This window comes from Antennarius striatus, chromosome 5, assembly GCF_040054535.1.
Source record: "Antennarius striatus isolate MH-2024 chromosome 5, ASM4005453v1, whole genome shotgun sequence".
Lineage (NCBI taxonomy): Eukaryota > Metazoa > Chordata > Actinopteri > Lophiiformes > Antennariidae > Antennarius > Antennarius striatus.
Window position 1 is genome coordinate 19,522,137 of NC_090780.1, and position 17,688 is coordinate 19,539,824.

Consider the following 17,688-nt stretch of genomic DNA (forward strand, 5'->3'; position numbering starts at 1 on the left):
TGCATGCTGGGAAATAGGACAAACTCCAAGACGCATGTTATAATCCATTTCTTCGATTTTAATTGCAGCCTTCACTTTTCAATACTTTGTCAGATTGTTAAAAAAAAATCTGTTCGATTGCGTGAGTATAGCGGAAACTATAGCCAATTGAGTAAACACAGAACCCACATATTTTACTTACAAAATGAAGCACATTACAGTAAATCACCACAATAGGAACTGATGTTAAAAAAGGAATTTTATCCCACAAAAATAATTCGCGAACACCATTCTATAAGACTACCCTTGTTGAGAAAAAAAAGGCCAATTAAATTATATAAAATGACAAACTGTTAATTAGATTGTAAAACATACACCTCAAATGAGAATTTAGACCCATTCTGTGCAAATATATTGTGTATTTATGGCATTCACACAATGCCAACTCAGAAAGTTAATTGCTCAATAGATTTCTTTCACCCTGTTGGCACTAGAAGAAATTTCATTATTTACATTATGAACAAACATGTAATTGCATACCAACTTACAGTGCATGGTTTTGCTTGTGCTTATACAATCATTGCACTGCAAGTGGCTCTTGGTTATTATATAAGCTTGGAAAAAGTCATTTGATCATTTGAGACTGCACTTGACATCTTAAGAGCAGATTGTACTAAATTCAGCTGGATAAAAATTGCAAATGGTCTTAGGAAAATCATATTAGTCATCTTTACTAAACTTAACCAAATCAACTGTGACTGGTATTCTACAACTAATGCCTTTGGCCTTTGTGATTTATTGGAATGAACTAATTGTTTCTCTGCTTATTTAATGGGCCAAATGTTGTCTTTAAGAAAGTCTCAAAAAACAATCAGTTGGAAAATGCCTACTATTCTGGTACTCAAAGACGTACTAGAAATTAAATGCTTAATTGCTAGTGGGCAGACACGTATAACAAAAGTGTTGAAAAATTTGCAGTGAAATTAGACTTAAGTGTGAAATGAATAGATTAGCAGACAAGGTCGCCCCATTTCTTCTGATCATGGAAAATGCTGTCAAGCAGATACTAAATGTTACAGTATGACAAGTAAAAGCTGTGATCCAGTGGAGTTCCCTTTTTGATACATCGATGCATTGATCATTCTTCTTGTAGAACAAAGCAGAAGAGGGAAGAATGCAATGCACGCTAAAGCCACAAATAAGTTTAAAAGTCTGCATTAGAACATAGCTACCCTAGAACCCAAACTGCTCCAAAAAAGCAACTTGTTTAAAAAAGCTTTTTGTTATCACAAAATGCTGGAGTCAATAGAGGCTTTTGAACTCATTTGTGGCATTAGAATCTCCTGAATTAATAAATTTTTCAGTCCCTCGCTGTGCAATCCTAAGGAGTACCTGAAGTGTTTTGGACCCTATAGTACCTCCTCCTTTTTGAAAATTTTCTGCGATAGGAACGTGGTCTTTTCTGGCTCATGTCCATGCTTGTATGCTTTATGATAGATGTCCAGTGTAAAGACGAATCAAAATCAGAAAAATCAATACATAGAGCAGTATGTAATCATGTCCATGTTCATTCCCCAAGAGCTACGTGGCAAACTGTTGATAAAACGCTAGCTTGACCCTCTCAATGTGGTGACACAGCTTGATGGCTGGCCCCAGCTTCAGGTCCATACACTCTTGCACTGTTGGGAGGTTCAGAAGTAGCAGCGCTTGTCCATCAATCTCCTATTAAGACAAATACAAGGTGCAGATAGTAAAATTAGTCTGGGCTAAAATATTTTGTGCATTGATAATTTATGTTTCTGAGTTTGGTCTGAGCATTTCTTACCTGATCCAGAAAAATCCGTGCAAGAGGAGCGCAGTCGGTGGTCCTGATGAAGCGAACCACATCAGTAACACTCCACTCCAGTGGGCTGGTGTCCAAACACAACTTCTGAGGAGGCTCATTCTTTGAAGTCTATAAATACAGACAAGGTGACTCAGATGATTCTCCCAGCTGAAGTGGAAAGACTCACAGGTTATTTAAACCCTTACAATGAAAGATGGGAGGACAGGGTTGTCAGTTCTAGTCCTGCTAATATTCCCTGAAGATTCACATTACAGTGAAATGATTCAAAACATCATTTGTGATTAGCGGAGGAAAAAAAGATGCATTTTGTGGAGGGAACACAGGTGTGGCATCTATAAAATGGTTAAGTCATTAATGGGTAAACACAAAATAATAAAGATTTGTTGAACAAAAATATTTCCTACATGTTATTATCTATTTAAAACCTCATGACTTTCACTACCTTTGGTGAGGGAGGGCGGTTCTCATCGTCCGAGAACGACGGTGAGTGGGGTTTCCGGCGCCGGCGAGTGGGTCTCGGGGTTGCTGGAGGGGAGGGAGATGGCGTGGTGGGCTGAGATTTCCCAAATGATTGCTCAGAATCATCTTGGAGATCATCCTGCAGCTCTGAGCCAGAATCTTCACTTAGGGAGTCATCTTCATCCAGATCTTCTTCTTCTCCACTTCCCTGGGAGCCAAAGATGACAAAAGCCAAACAATCCATCAGCACAGATTCAAGCAAACGGTGAGGAGGAGTCAAACGTAACCATGTTGTGCAACGACAATACAAATGACAAATTGTTCAAGACAGTGATCCCTCGTTAATCGCAGTTAATACGTTCCAGGAACCACCCGCAAATACAAATTTCTGCAATGTAGCAACATGCTACTTATTTTATTATTTACGATAATTTAAACATTTATGAATCCTCCTCATACGGATATTAAACCACCTCCTATCTGTTTAAAGCAATTTTGTGTCTCACAGAAGTGCTCTGCGTTCTGAGACTCACAGAACGTAGTGCACTTCCGGATGCTGTCAGCCAATAGAATGCTCGTAAGGTATCACGTGACTACCTACTAAAAATTCGCGATGAGGTGAAGCCTCGCGTGTTGATGCACAAATGCACGAGGGATTACTGTATTTTGCTTCATGAAGAAAACAAGTGTCTCACCTGTGGAGACCCTGCGGGTGTGTTGTCCACTGAGGCTGAGGAGCGTCGTTTCTTGTGGACAAAGAGCTGCTTCCTCCTCTTCCTCTTCCTCCCTCTTCTTTTCACTCCACCTTCAAGGTTAGAGTGGCCCCCAGGAGGACGACCAACACGTTTACTCTTTTTCTTTCCATAGTAATATGCTGGTGAAAAGATAACTTATTGTTTTTAGTTGCATCTGAAGTCTGAGATTACATCACGTCATGTTGAATCAAACCCTTTTTAGTACTTAATGCATTCTCCATTGGAAAAGCACATCTGTACAGAATATCTGTGTGAAAGTGTAAACGTCTAGTTATTGGTCTGCTGCTTTCAAATAGCATATTTCTTAACTCTAACAATGTAGTGCAGCAGCAATTCCACATAAATATGAGACAAAGAGAGGCCAATTCTTACATACTCAACAGATTGCACCCACTCACTTGCTGCCAGTGGAACAATATTGGAGTTTCAAAATCACAAACGATCCCTGCTGCTTCACAGAATTTCTGAATTCATTATGGAGAATTTATATACTTGATGCTTTCTATTCAAGAAACAGGAAAGCATTGAAGGTTTCCATAAGGACAAATGAATGATTTTTTTGTTGAAACTAAACCTGAGTAATGTTTGGAATTAAGGTCACAACTGCAGAGTGAAAATAAAAATAAAATATCTGAGCAGCTGCAATTTATTGCAGGGATGTGAGTTTAACTATATTGTCTCCTGTGGAAAGACTTTAGTGACTCTTGATGTGCGAACCACTTACTATATTTAGTCTTTGTGAGGACAGAGCAGTTCTCCGAGCAGCGGTCTAAAACCATGCGTGGTCCAAACAGGTTGGGGCAGCACTCTAGCTTGATGCAGGTTTTCCTGCAGAAATCCGCCACGCGGTCAGCTGTGCGAACTATTTCCACGGTGGCTCGGTAACTCTTTCCCTTGTATCTAAAAATATAAAGAACAGCAAGGTCAAACAGTAAATTAAAAAGATAAATTGTTCATACCTTCACACAATATTACATTGATTGGATTTTCAAAAATAAAAGACAAAACACATCTCACTCTTACTGCTGATTAAAACTTCTATTATGTGGATGTTTGACCTACTTGACGGGGAGCAGCAGCATCTCCTAAATGTAACAACCCACATGCTGTCAGTTAAATAATTGTTTTAACTACAAAGAGAAGGAGCCTGGTTTTGGTGTGCATATAACTATTTCCATTTGGGTGTTCAAGTGCACATTTAATCAAGGATGTCTTAAAGCAGGCCAGCTGCGAACACTTCTAATACTCCAGCAGGTTTTCTACAGAGCAGAATACTTGGCGCTGAGGATTTAACAGTGTTTTTGCCGTACTTTGCTTTAAGAGTCTCTCCATGGCCTTGCCAGCGGCTCTCCTGGTCCAGCTGCAGCTCTCTCAGCACACGGCTAGGCTTGTATGCAGAGTTTATCAGCAGAGTCAATACCTGAATATGACACGAGAAAGACATGAGTTGCAACACTTTAAAGGTTATCTGCAGGTTAGAAGGTTGGGTCATTTCTTATTTTGAGAGTGTATGTGTACATCAGTAACCATATTTGCTTTGAGACAGCTTGTACACTATATTTATCTGTTTACCATTGATTTAATACAGAACGCAAACAATAAGTACTGAAACAGTTATCTGCAACAAGTTCAGTTATTCTGAACCGTTGCAGTGTGGAAGTTCATAAAAGCTGTTCGTGTGCAAAAGAAATGTCACAATTGTGCAACTATTGAATTTTTTAGGCATGTCAGCACTCTGTATTGTATTACAAAGGGCACAATTTATAAACATAATTCAACCAACATGATTTAGGATGAGTAATGATGCTTACTCCCAACTAGATGGATTTAACAACTGGTGACTGATGTGTGTGATCTTCAAATCAATTGAAATTCAGATACAAGAAGTACACTGGAGTTGTTGGACTGTTGTCATTCTGTGTTTCCACATACTGTATCAATACCTGTTAATAGACTGAATAGACTGCAATTTCCTCTGGGATTAAAAAAGTATCTATCTATCTATCTGAACCACCAGACTGGTGGCTGAGACAAACGTCAAACTCTCTGCTTTACTGCCAACTGGTCAGACTTTTTTATGGAATGCCTTTCTGCCTCGTATATCTAGATTGCGTGCAAAACATATATCAGCCAGTTTTGTCTTGTTCTTTATTGTATAAAAGGCCTTGAAAGAGTGACTGTTGTTTAGTAAAAGATTAGCTGTCATCAGTGGCCTCAACACTATGTACCAGAGGTGATTGATTTACGGTAGACACACTGCTTGACCACACAAAGCAAGGAAAAGAAAAATGCTTTCACTGCAAAGGAACCCAAAAATGCAAATTGATTAGATCATTGATTTACTCAAAGACTGCGTGATCTTCTTCCTGTTCATATGATAGGGCTAAAGGGAAATACAACAAAGAAGTCTACGTCTCATTCAGACAGCCATAAATTTAGCTCATTGGTTCATTGAGCCGAATTCTAACTTAAGCCTGCAAACATGCTCAAAATGAAAATTATAACATGCAACAGTTTATCAAGTGTTGGCTCACCGTGTTGGCCATCTCATTCGTTAGTTAGCTCTGAAGGCAAAGTTCAGGTGGAGCTCAACACAGTAATGTTGTTCATTTTGCACAATTTTGGTCAAAAAATAGCTAACAAATGAAGAATTGATGAGGACAGTTTCTTCAAGCCTCCAATTTATCCTCTTTAAATCATGAATATTTGCACCGTTATTATGGCCATAAAAAGATGAAACCCTCACAACAGACTTTACTGCTGGAGATTAAAGCGTTAGTATGAAACATTTCTGCTTTAAAATGTCTAAAAACAACTGGATGTAAATATTAAGTTATCCTCAATGTTTCCAGATTGCAAGTGAGCTCACATCCCTTTTAGCTCATCTACATGTCAGAACCCCTGCGGTCAACAAAGACAACAGAGGTGTGGGTTCCATTTAGCGGAGGACCAACTTGAAACTCCTTTGTTTACTCGCTTTTATTGCTCTCTCACAATAGAGCACACCATTTATTTTTATCTGCGATGGTGGTTAGTTTAACAATGTAAACACGGAACTCCCGAGATCCACGCTCCTTCATTATGTCATCAAACTCTGTCTTGAGTTATTGTTTTGACCCCTAGCTACAGAGAGCTCATAATGTGTTCTTAAGGCTTGAGGGATGATACCGGTTCTTGGTGTTATTCGTATACAGTAGTAAACAAGTGTTCCAGCCTCACCTCTTTGAGCACAAGGACACAATTTCCAGGCCCAATGAACTGAGGCAGCTCTGCAATGCGTCCCTTGTTCAGGTACGGCCCAGAGAAGCATCGGTGGTTGAAGTAGATTTTGGGACAGCAGTATTTCCCGTTCCCCTGGCCTGCACATGGACATAAAATAAGATGCATAAGAACAGTTCGCAGATGGAACAGAGTATAACTGGAATTACTCAAATGAGATCAGAGACATTCCGCTCACCCGTCTCCGACTGGCTGGCCATCTGCTGCCTGACGGTGTCAGGTGACAATGACTTGGGTGGAGTTCGGCTGCAAAGAGATGAAAACTGAATTAGAGGTTTGAAGAAAATCAAGCCCGATTCATTCAAACAAACAATATTTAAATAAATAAGTCAACACCCCAACCTTAGTCTTATACTCACTGTTTCTCAGGCTGCACCACAGCGATTTTCTTGTCTTTTTCAACTAAAAAAAAACGAAAAACCAACAAAGAGAAGAATGTATATCATCTATCATTAGTGACACTCTTTATAAGACTGATGTGTCAATGGAGCACTGAGCCCAATCAGATGCTGATGATGCCGCTTACCTGAGGGTTTGATGGGGTAGACCAGCGGATAGCCATTTGTCTCGCACCAACTAACAGGGAAGATGTCCAGGGAATCCACGTGAACTATCAGCTCTGGCATGGGCTGCTTCAGTCCTGCATGTACAACACACATGAGAAAGCCGCCCACGACGCTAACGGCTGATTCCTCTAAAGCAGCCGTAAGTCTCATTTGATCAACTGATCAAACTTCCCCCAGTAGTAAAGCTTACTTTCAGTTTCTTACTTCCTCATTTGAATGAATACTGGTTTGTACACAGACTTTTCTGTGTAGAGAAACAGCTACACTTGCATTTTATCATAAATTATGTTACATCCACATATAGTTAACAAATGTTTAGAATCCCAGAAGGTGTCACTGTCAATCAATTTGAGAGTTATTTTTACGACCACTTTTATGGAGATTTAGGTGCAAGTAGCAGAGTATCGAAAAAGACTGACATCTGCCTCTCTTAACTTCCAAACAAACATTCTCCTCTCCTACATAGAATATAAAACTTAAAACTTAAAAACATAAGGGGAGTTAAACAAGATCCACACACTGTAGATCTACCAGATTGTGGGACATTTTTATGTTTCAGAAAAGAAACAGTCTTTCAAGCACCCAGTCTCACCTTCCAGACTGAGCCAAAGGTATTGCCCTTTGACCCTGGTGACAGTTGCCACGTGAATGTTCTCAGGAGACAGCGGGTTGACGGCTTCCAGTTTCATGGCCACTTTAAAGCTGTGGTCACACTGCTCCTGATAGGTTTACAAAGATGGGAGAAAACTTAAGCTCCATGGAAAACAATTGCCTAATTTTACAGTATATATAAACTTGACACAAGTAGGGTGAAAAGAAACAGCAACATGTCACTGACATTTTACAATGTAGTCAACGAAACCAGTAAAACATTAAGATACCAGGAGATGTAGAAGGTAGCACACTTTAACAGGGTGGTTGTATTCACCACAGTAGAATAAATCATTCACTTTTTTCTAGATTTTGCTAGATGTCTAGACCCAACTGCATCAGTGACATTCAATTACACACTAAAGCGAAACCTGAATGCAGTGAAAGGTTTATTTTACTTCACTTAAAAAAAGAATCTCTTCAGTATCTGGAATTACTGGATAATATAACAACTTTTAGAAAGGAGGCTTCAGCTCTGACAGCTTGCTAATGGTGATTAAAGTTTTATTAATTCACAAAGGCACAGCGCCACGGCAGCAATATAATAATACGAGCCTACAACAGAATTCCAATTTAAATATCACTTTGACAAGGACTAATGGAGAGCAGTGGGAGTTGCTTGAGAGCTCAACTCACACTGATTCTTTAACTGTGAGCAACCAGTGTTACAATTTTGGATTTGACTTAGCATCTGAAGCCTGACTAGGGTGACTTACAGTTGGGAAGCAGTGTTGAGGAGCCGCCTCAGCTTCACACTGTTTCAGATAATCTGCCCAGTCAAAGTCTGGACCCTGGTATCCTGTACATGAAGAAATCAAAGATATAACAGACAACAAAAAAATATTTTAAACGAAGGCAATGAGAGGTGATGAAATCTGGTTCTAAAAGGAACATTTCCCAGACAAAATACCTGGTGGGGGGCTGAGAGGGAGGCCATTTTTGAGGCTCCACTGAGTAGGGAATATTCCAGGACTGTCCTTGTGGCATAGAAAGGATCTCCCGCCACTCTCCGACTCCTCTATACCGCAAAGGTCATCCATCGTCACCAGGAAGTACTGCTCGTTGAACACCTGGACAGGAAAGGAAGGGATTTTGGAAAACCTGCAGACAAGTTTGTTCTAAAAATTCTCACAACGACTGCATGATTAAATATACAAATTTGAAATTGCAAAGGAACCAGATTCAGTGATGTCTGTCATCCCCACGAGATTTTTGGGAAATAATTTTTCGGCTACAGAATTAATTAAGCAAAGGCATGGTAATGAACTTCGACAACTAAGGCCAATGAATAGCAAACAGGAGAAAAACATTGCCACACAGGAGAATCGGTTAATAAAGTATGTTACCTTGGTGACAGTTGCAGCCCTGATGGAAATAGGAGCAGCAGGGTCAACAGCCTCCAGTTTCATCCCTTCCTTGAAACAATGAGCAGAGACGGCTGGCTGATCCTGAGAGAAACACACGCGACTGTTTCAGCAGGCAGACTAGAGGAGGATGTCACAACTTCTAGCTTTCTGCAATCCATCATCAAGATAATATCAGTAATAAGAGTGTGGATGGCAGTACCTTATTGAACTCTGCAGTCAAACTTTCATCCTGAGGTAAGTCGCTGATCCTCTGTCTCACCTCCTCCCACTCCTCCTCCGTCCGTAGGGTCAACAGATCTGAAACAGATGGAATAAAAACAGCTGTTAGAGCTAAACCCGACATCCCGATCACTGGCATATGACCTCCTTATTTTAATAATTAATGGAAAACTAAGATCTTACATTTGATGTAATTCAAATGCACACTCTCAGTTTTTTAACACCTGAACTTGGATGCTTTGACTTGGAAAAAGTGTGTTAACGTGTTCTTTGTACCGGATCCCGAAAAAAACCGACTTAAACAGAATAAGCAAAATAAATAAATGTCTAATATAGGGAATTTCTTATTAGAGGGCATTCATTTCCAGAGTTCTACATGAGATAATATCCATAAATAATAATCCTGACATTCAGTATTATATTTCCCATTGATTAAAAAAGAAAAAAGAAAAAAGAGATGCTTACAAATAATATGAAAGACAATGATGATAATCAGTTTAAGGCAGCAATACTTCTTGCATTTCAGTTTGTAGAATGACTTATTCTGTCACAAGTTTATCCAAATACAAGACGTTAAGCCTTTGACTGTATTGGTACCAGCAGTTCGATCAGCTGTGTCAAAACAGACGTGGCTCTTCTTGCATATTATCTGGCTATGTTCACTTAAAGGACCTAAGCTGACCTGAGACCTGAAAACACTGATCTTTCACATTAAAATCAATTTGAGATCTTCAGAGATACCTTCACATTATAGATGTTTATGGCTAGTAAATATTTATAAGGCTTTAGACCTGACGAATGACTGGACATGCGCGTCCATCATTGACCTGTGAATTCTTCATCTGTCCCGCCATCTGAAATGATTAGTCATGCATGCTTTGGCTGTAAAACTCAACATCAAGACATCATCTCCACCTTCCTTCTATTGTTTCAAAAATATACAAATCTGACCTGTGTCAGAACAACTGACCTGCGGGAGGCCTGAGGGTGCAGCCGTGCTCTTTTGCCCAGCCGGGTGGGTGGAGGCGTGGGTTGAGGTAAAAGAGCCAGAGGGTTGCGGGTGTATCTGGGAGGCCCTCTGTGCCCAACAGTCGGAGCTTCAGCCTTCCTCCAACATTCTCCTCCACCTCTGCGGCCCAGGCCACGTCCAGGTCAACGCCGTCCTGGAGCTCCACGTAGCAGCCGGCGCACAGGAGCTCCACCGGGTCTCTCCCATGTTGGGGCTGCAGGGGTAAAGTTGAGTGGAATTGAGGGATAAATGGGAAGGAGAAAGCACAAACACACATTCACATTCACAAAGGCAAATCAGCACACGCTATACCAAAGAGAGGAATTTAGACTCAGACAGAATTCACTGCATGACTAAGTGACAGAGCTTGAGCACAAGCGCTGAAAGCAAATGGCTCAGAGGAATTTCACAAGCTGCTCCTACATCTAATTTGCTTTTGGCAGTGGAGTATTTTTGCCGTAAACAAATGCAAAGCCTTGCCTTTAGAAGGCCTGGGGCTTCAAGTCAGGTATGCATGCAAAACTTCATTATAAATGTAAAATATAAAAGTCAAAATGTGATTAACAAACGTACTAAAGCTTTGAACACTTAAATCAAAAATACTAAAAATAAAAGAAAACATAACGCTGTGCATGTTTGAGCACTTCCGAGTCAATGTCGAAATTCACCAACTACCTGAGGGCATAAACTGTCATTTTGTTTTTATAATGTCAGTCATATTGACTAAGTGTTGGCTGTTCTCCACACAAACAGTAGCGAGGAACAGTCTGACTTTATTATAACAACCTTAACGGTTTTCTTTACAGCTTTATATATTGTTAAAATTGTAAAATGAATCTGTCTGTGCTGATAGAGGGATTGCTCCTGAGACTGGAGAAAAAGATAAAAAGGCAGCACCTCGCCATGACGGTGATGACTTTCTGTTTTTTCGTCTTACCAATTCCAGAAGGCTGGCAGGTGCACCGCAGTCCTCGGCCAATGCTTTTTCCAGAAGCGCTTCCCAGTCTCGATGCTTCTCACGCACACCTGAGTGTGATCATGAATGCATGTTAATGGATTAATGACACAATGACGGGTGCTCTCAGGATCAAACGAAACAGGGGAAACGGGTGCGGATGATGAAATGTTAGGAAGACTCGGCCAGCGAGTGTTTTTAACCCTTCAGCGAGAGTTGGAGGGTCGGGTCTTAGCTAACGTTAACCAAAAGTTGGTGGATTCATCTCTTACTCCAGCATCATATCCTGTGGCGTGTGTGAGATTAAAGAGAATATGACCCATAGAGAGACTTGTTATGTGTGTGATGAAACAAGATGTCCCACTCTGTAAGGGTTTTAAAACTCCTGTGTGTGGTTGGCCTTCGTCGACCTCACGTCATCAGGCCAAAATATAAAAGCAACTGGAATGAAAAGGTTTTTTCTTTTACATCTAGCTAGACTTTCACATTTTGAACTGTCATCTGTGTAAATTCTTTCATACAGCTACCACATTCAGAGCAGCTAAATTTAGTATTTCAAGCTGATTGGGTATTTCATTCCATAAGGAACTTATGGAATGAAATACCATAAGGAATAACAATATATTATATATTTCAATGAGTTACAGACATGTGCTCATGTATACAGGTACCAGGTGCTGATCAGGTCACATACGCAAAAAATAAAACAACAAAAAAAAATACCCACCTTAGCTTTAGCATCCAACATCCAAGAAATGTCCATTTATCATTAAACGAGAGTTCGGAGACTGTGAGGGATCTCTTACGCTATATTCCTTTTAATATGCAACACCCGTGTTTACCACAAAAACACAGATCCAGCTCCTCACCTAACCATTCATAATTTACATCACAGGAATGTAACAGCTGTACCAACATATCCAGTTAAACTGGGAAGATTCTTCCCGAAATTTAATCCAACCATCAGAAAGCATTTAGAGATCGAATACCAGATCTCTGGAGTCTGTCTGTTAAACACACACAGGAAAACCAAATCTGAAGCAATGAGTGGATTAAAAACAAAAAGGCAATTTCAGCAACGACTCACCCTCCGGAGCTCTCATGGTTTTCCCATGCTGGCGACTCCATCCCAGTGGGTGGAGGTCTGCCGTCATTATATCGCACCAGAAGTCTGCGTGCCGGTCGTCCTGGTACCCCTCGTAGCGCAGTAGGAGCAGCTGGCCGCACGTGGTGATGATGTTGGCCACCCAGTAAGGACTGTCAGCCTCCGAACGCATGCAGACCTCCAGCTTCATGCCGGGGGTCAGGCCGGTCTGCAACCCCTGGTCCACCTGGGACAAAGACGGAAGAGAAACCACTGATTGACTCTCGTAGTTAAATGACATTTCATTTTATGATCTGACACCGGTTGCAAAGAAAGCACATAATAATAATAATAATAATAATAATAATAAAAGAAGAAGAAAAAGCCTTTCATTTCCCCTATTGTTTGTTCATGAAAGCTGTGTATTGAAACTTCCCTTGAGAAGCCTTGACACAAAACAATAACCTTACGGTCATTGATGAGCTTCTGTTCTTACGGCTGTTCACGTCGCATTCCTGCACGGTTGAGTCGTGCTTTTATATTTAACAAAAAAGACAAAAATCCTGCTAGCAATAAGCTGAGAATAAAAGGGAGTTTCCAAAGATATTCACTGAATGAATCTGATTATTAGAAGCTGCTGTGTGGAAGCTGTGAAGATTGACGACACCCACGTGTTTGAAGGCGTGATGGGGCACAGACAGGGCTCCAGTCTCCTCCAGGTAGTCATCCCAGTTGAAGTCGGACACATCTTGAGCAGAGTCTCCATCTGGAGACACACACACACACACGCACACGCACACACACATACATTTCTGTCAGAAAGTGCTTTCCAAAACATCTTCTCTTATTCCTTTCACACAGCTGTTCACAGAATATTTCTTACCGAACTCCGGTGACTCCTGACTCATGCTGGTGCCCCCTCAAGGCTAGGACTAGGAGTTCTGAGGATGAACAGAGGAGGAGCATTATGATCCAGCAGGAGTAAACTAATAACCATTGGTCCAACACACGGGAATGCAACGCGATGCTACGTCTGAATCTAATCGCCAACTGTAGACGTCGGCTCAAAATTCTCTGAACTCTTGGCTATTTGAAGCATCTTTGAGACGAATTCAGGTTCTGTTACTTAAGTCCACTCAGCATTTAGAGAGCCAAACTATACTGGTAAAAATGAACACGACAACCAGGAAACAGGGATCAGGATGTCTCCAGCTTGCTAGCATTACAACAGTTCACCATATATTATATTATTATTTATATATATAATATATATATATATATATGTATATATGCAGTATATATATACACACACACACACACACACAGTATATATATATGTATATATAATATAAATATAATATATATATGATATTATTTATTATTATATCATATATTATGACATGACATCCATCAACCACCAGCTACAAAGCAGTCAAATACATTATTATTCTCACAACCATGATGCTACTTTGGTAGAAAAGCTCTGCAGTTTTAAGTTGCAGGCAAACACATTATCTTAAAAACCTTCTTGTCAAGGTCAAATTAAATAAGTTTGCATTTGGATGTTTTTTTCAGTCATCCTAAAATCAAGGATTCCGACCGAGACCTTGATAATAAAATAGTTCAGAAACCCTTGGTATGTGTCTGCAGCAATATCTAAGTGATTCCATCACAAGTGAATCAAGTTCTTTCATACTTGACATTCCTCTGAGCTGGCACCTATGCAACACAGCAGATGGTAGATGAATATGAACCCATGTACTGATCCCATCCAGCTCCACCTATAGTTGTGAAAGTCCTTCAAACATTTCACACAGTGCCTTGACATGAATGTGGACAAAAGTCGAGCTTTGACGCATCAAACTGACCTGCAGAACTGTGGCCGGCATAAGAAGTAAGTTAAAGCAAACAAGAGAAAGAGCGTGAAAGAGAAACTGGGGGACGCAGGGCGTGACGCCAGTGAAACAAGTGGGGTATGGGATGCGGGGTATAGCTGCTCTGTCACGCCGGCTCCATTCAGCTGGCCTGTCAGGTCCGTCTTTGTCACGTCTGACATCTCTATTAAAACCAGGGCCACTACCAGAGAAGACCCCCTCCCATGAACCGGACTGTCGCTGCGACCCCTGTGCTCCGCCGGGATCAGCGGCACCTTTCACCAGCGACCCTGCCTCAGACTCCCTCTGTCTTTCTCCCCCCGCCCTCCCTCAGACGCATATATACACGCCAGAGAGCCTTATTGTCTCAGGGGGGGGTCACCCTGCAAACACAAGAGTGGGGGGAAAAAAATGAGCAGCAAAGGAAAAGTAAAAGCCTCAGCTTCAGAAGCGGGATCCAAACGCCTAAAGCAAGGGTATTAAATCGATTCAGAAATCATGGTGGGATTTTAAGTTGAGGTTTTATTTCTAATAAGTCTGTTCACATATTCCTGTCACCTTCTGAGACTGACAGCGAGGTTTTTCTATCTTTAGAATGTACTTGACTCAATATAGATGAAACAAATAGGCCAGTTATTCTAAAAACAATAAAATAAAACTCACATAACACCTCCAAGATGTATATGGATTAGATTACAACACTTTCGTCAACCATCAGATGAAAGCTCCAAATGCAATGATCAATAATGACTGAGTTTCGGACCGCCTCTGGGTTAAGCACTTAAAACTTGAACAGCATCTGCACGCACAGGCAGACAGGAAGAAACACAACTTCCCCTGTTTCAGATACAGTAAGTGGTCTGCGTGGACCACAGCGAAAGCAGTCTGCCTGAATCCTCCTCCACTAGAGACGTTACTCAATGATATTCTCATCACAATGCCATTGAGTGCTTAAAAAAAAAAAGAAACCCTTTCTGAAATACTGCGGTCCCTGAGCACAAAAATGAATCTCAGAAAACACACATTCACACGCACTGGGCCTGCTCTGGAAAATAAAATCGACATTTACAATCATTAAGGCAGAATTAGCTGCTACATACAGCATTTAATGTCACCAATATAAAAAAAGTAATGCAGCTGGAAGTTGGCAGTAAATTAGTAAATCTTGCTGTTGTGTCTATAGATAAATAAAACTTTATTTAGTTTTACATTTGAAGCAATTTTACATCTGTAGAACTGCAAATTTGCATCACTATGAAAACTTCCGAAGAACAAAAACATTTTTTCACACTTGGCTGTGGTGCTAAGGAATTTAACACATCACGTCTGCCTTCACACCTGTTTTACATGGAACTATTCTGGATAACTGTTAAAACTGTCTGCTAGAAGAAAGATCTTAGTATTGGGAATTGCAGGGCATACTGCAACTGCAGAATTTTTTAAATCTTAATTACAAAAAAGATCATTTTGGGGGTTTGTTGAGCTCAAATTCCATGTCACCGTTTTTGTTTTCCTAGTTTCTTTATTGAGAAACTACAAAAATTAATAATTCCATGACATCCTGAAAATCCTAAAACATAAATGTTATTTCTAGAGAGAAATGGTGAACATTTATTTATTTTTTGCTCCTATTTCTATTGACATGAGGACCAGAAATAAAAAAAATCCTGTCATCATTCTGAATGGAGATGCATAGAGAAATACTGACAGATGTTTCCAGACTCCATTAAACCAAGATTAATATCCCATGGCACTGCAGATAATATAACTTGGCAGTGATATATTTGGGAACCACAATATTCTGCAACCCATAGGAGGTTCTTAGGGTTCTATGATCACTTCCACTGATCAATACAAAAATAACTTTCAATACTTCATTACCACGTTTTATTTGCCAACAAAGAAGCTGCACCAGGCAGGAGGAGTTGGCCTGCTGGGTGCATGACTAGTTCTGTCAAACTAGTTCTGTCAGATGGCGGAGCTGCTCTAACTTCACACTGGGTGCCCAAAAGGCACATCCAAATTATTATTATTTTTTTTCTTCTCCGAAACATCACGCATAAATAACAACGAGATTCTTTTGTCATCCCTCTGAAATAACGCTGCTCGTTGCCACTGCATAGCGGCACGTCAGGCGGAGCGGCGCGGCCAGCCGACCACTTAAGTTGCACAATGGGGAAGTTGAGAACCGGGATGAAGGGGTGGTGGTGGTTGGTGGGGGGGGGGGGATAATAGGTTGCAGTTAGCAAACGTAAATAAGGACAAAACATGACAACCCCCTTTAAACATCGGCCCGTTTGAAAGCAGATTAAAGCGAACCGCATTTATAAACCCGATGACTTAATTTAGGCTAGCTGGTTTGTTGACAAGAGAATTCAGTTGAGGTCGTGCAACCTTCATTATGTAAGAATTCAACATTAAAAATATTTTTTTTAAAAATAAAAAATATATATGCACCGAGAAACTCGAGTGTGAATGATTGTGAATATTCATGTGATCCTTGGGTGGAAACTGGTGTAAAGGTTGCGCTGCTCTCGCAGACGAACCGCAGCAATAACACACATAGATGGGCCATTAACGCAACGGCTTTGCGGAGAGACTACAGCCCCAACGGTCTAACTTTCACTCTGAGGGGAACATGATGAATACCGAGTCCGGAAATTATTAAATTGTTGTTTCAAAATTAAACATGCGGTTGTAGATGACTAGTAACCGTGTGGGACTCGTTGGACACATGGTAAAAATCGCCTGTGTCCGCGTCAAGTTACTGAACGTCACGGCTTGAGCAATAAAAGCAGGCTGACAGGCAATAAGGGCGCTTAACACTCGACCGAACCAGACTCATCTTTTTGAGAGACGGGAAAAAAGACGAAAGCGACACCACAATACACAACACTGCTAGGAAATAGTAACAAACAACACACAGTAAGTGAATATTTAGTCGCAAAATTCGCCCCTTACCTCTAAGTAGTTTTTCCAAGTCGGTTTTTAGATGCTGTTCTCCGCCTGCTCGTTCTCGGTAACGTAAAGCTAGCGCGAATAACATCCAGGAGCCCCGGTTGATCCTTTCAAAATAAAGGTCTTCATACGGGCCACAGCTACAACTGTCGCTAAAGCAGCAGCGGGAGTTTCTCATTGGACCGCCACACTTCCGGAATCTCGTCGGAAGTGTTGTGCTAGCTTGACACGGATTTCTTACACGACCTCATTCCAATATGGCACGAATGGCCATTGCGCATGTACTGCCGCCTATATGCCTCTGAGCCCGGCTACATCACACTGACTTCCATTTCACACACACAATAAAATATCACTCGACCAAAAGCTACAACAAAAGAAAAAGGAAAAAACAAAACAGAATGGTGGCAGTCTGCGCACAACAACAGGGCTACGCGGGCTAAACTGAAACGTCGTAAATGGTTCTATACCGAGCAGGATCAACACTTAGTTACAGACTGAGCCAGTATTAACATAATTACGCGTATAATCGACCTACTTTTGACAAGTGTACTGTTTCTTACGGAAAAGCAATACGCTGAGCAGCGAGTCAGCGCACTGTGTGTTACTGAAGATGGGCTAGAGTTGCTTAGTTTCCTCTCAAAATATCGTTTTTATTTTTAAGTACATAAAGATTATTATTAAGAG

At 40.8% G+C, this 17,688-nt stretch overlaps 1 protein-coding gene across 2 annotated transcripts; it reads right to left on the reverse strand.

Moving 5' to 3' along the window:
• Window positions 1–43: 43 nt before the first annotated feature.
• Window positions 44–17,062, reverse strand: sfmbt1 (Scm like with four mbt domains 1). 2 transcript variants are annotated; one of them, XM_068314929.1, is made up of 21 exons: window positions 17,005–17,062; window positions 13,053–13,110; window positions 12,841–12,935; window positions 12,173–12,416; window positions 11,068–11,156; window positions 10,092–10,344; window positions 9,102–9,199; window positions 8,882–8,983; window positions 8,446–8,605; window positions 8,252–8,334; window positions 7,477–7,603; window positions 6,845–6,958; window positions 6,678–6,720; window positions 6,497–6,564; window positions 6,259–6,398; window positions 4,350–4,459; window positions 3,764–3,939; window positions 2,980–3,089; window positions 2,268–2,492; window positions 1,805–1,933; window positions 44–1,701 (listed from the first exon to the last, which is right to left on the reverse strand). In XM_068314929.1, the coding sequence occupies exons 2-21, from the start codon at window positions 13,075–13,077 to the stop codon at window positions 1,561–1,563; spliced, it is 2,532 nt and encodes an 843-aa protein (XP_068171030.1). In that variant the 5' UTR covers window positions 13,078–13,110; window positions 17,005–17,062; the 3' UTR covers window positions 44–1,560. The 2 variants fall into 2 exon arrangements, with proteins under 2 accessions (XP_068171030.1, XP_068171029.1); XM_068314928.1 differs by having other exon boundaries at window positions 2,980–3,158.
• Between the last annotated feature and the right edge of the window lie 626 nt (window positions 17,063–17,688).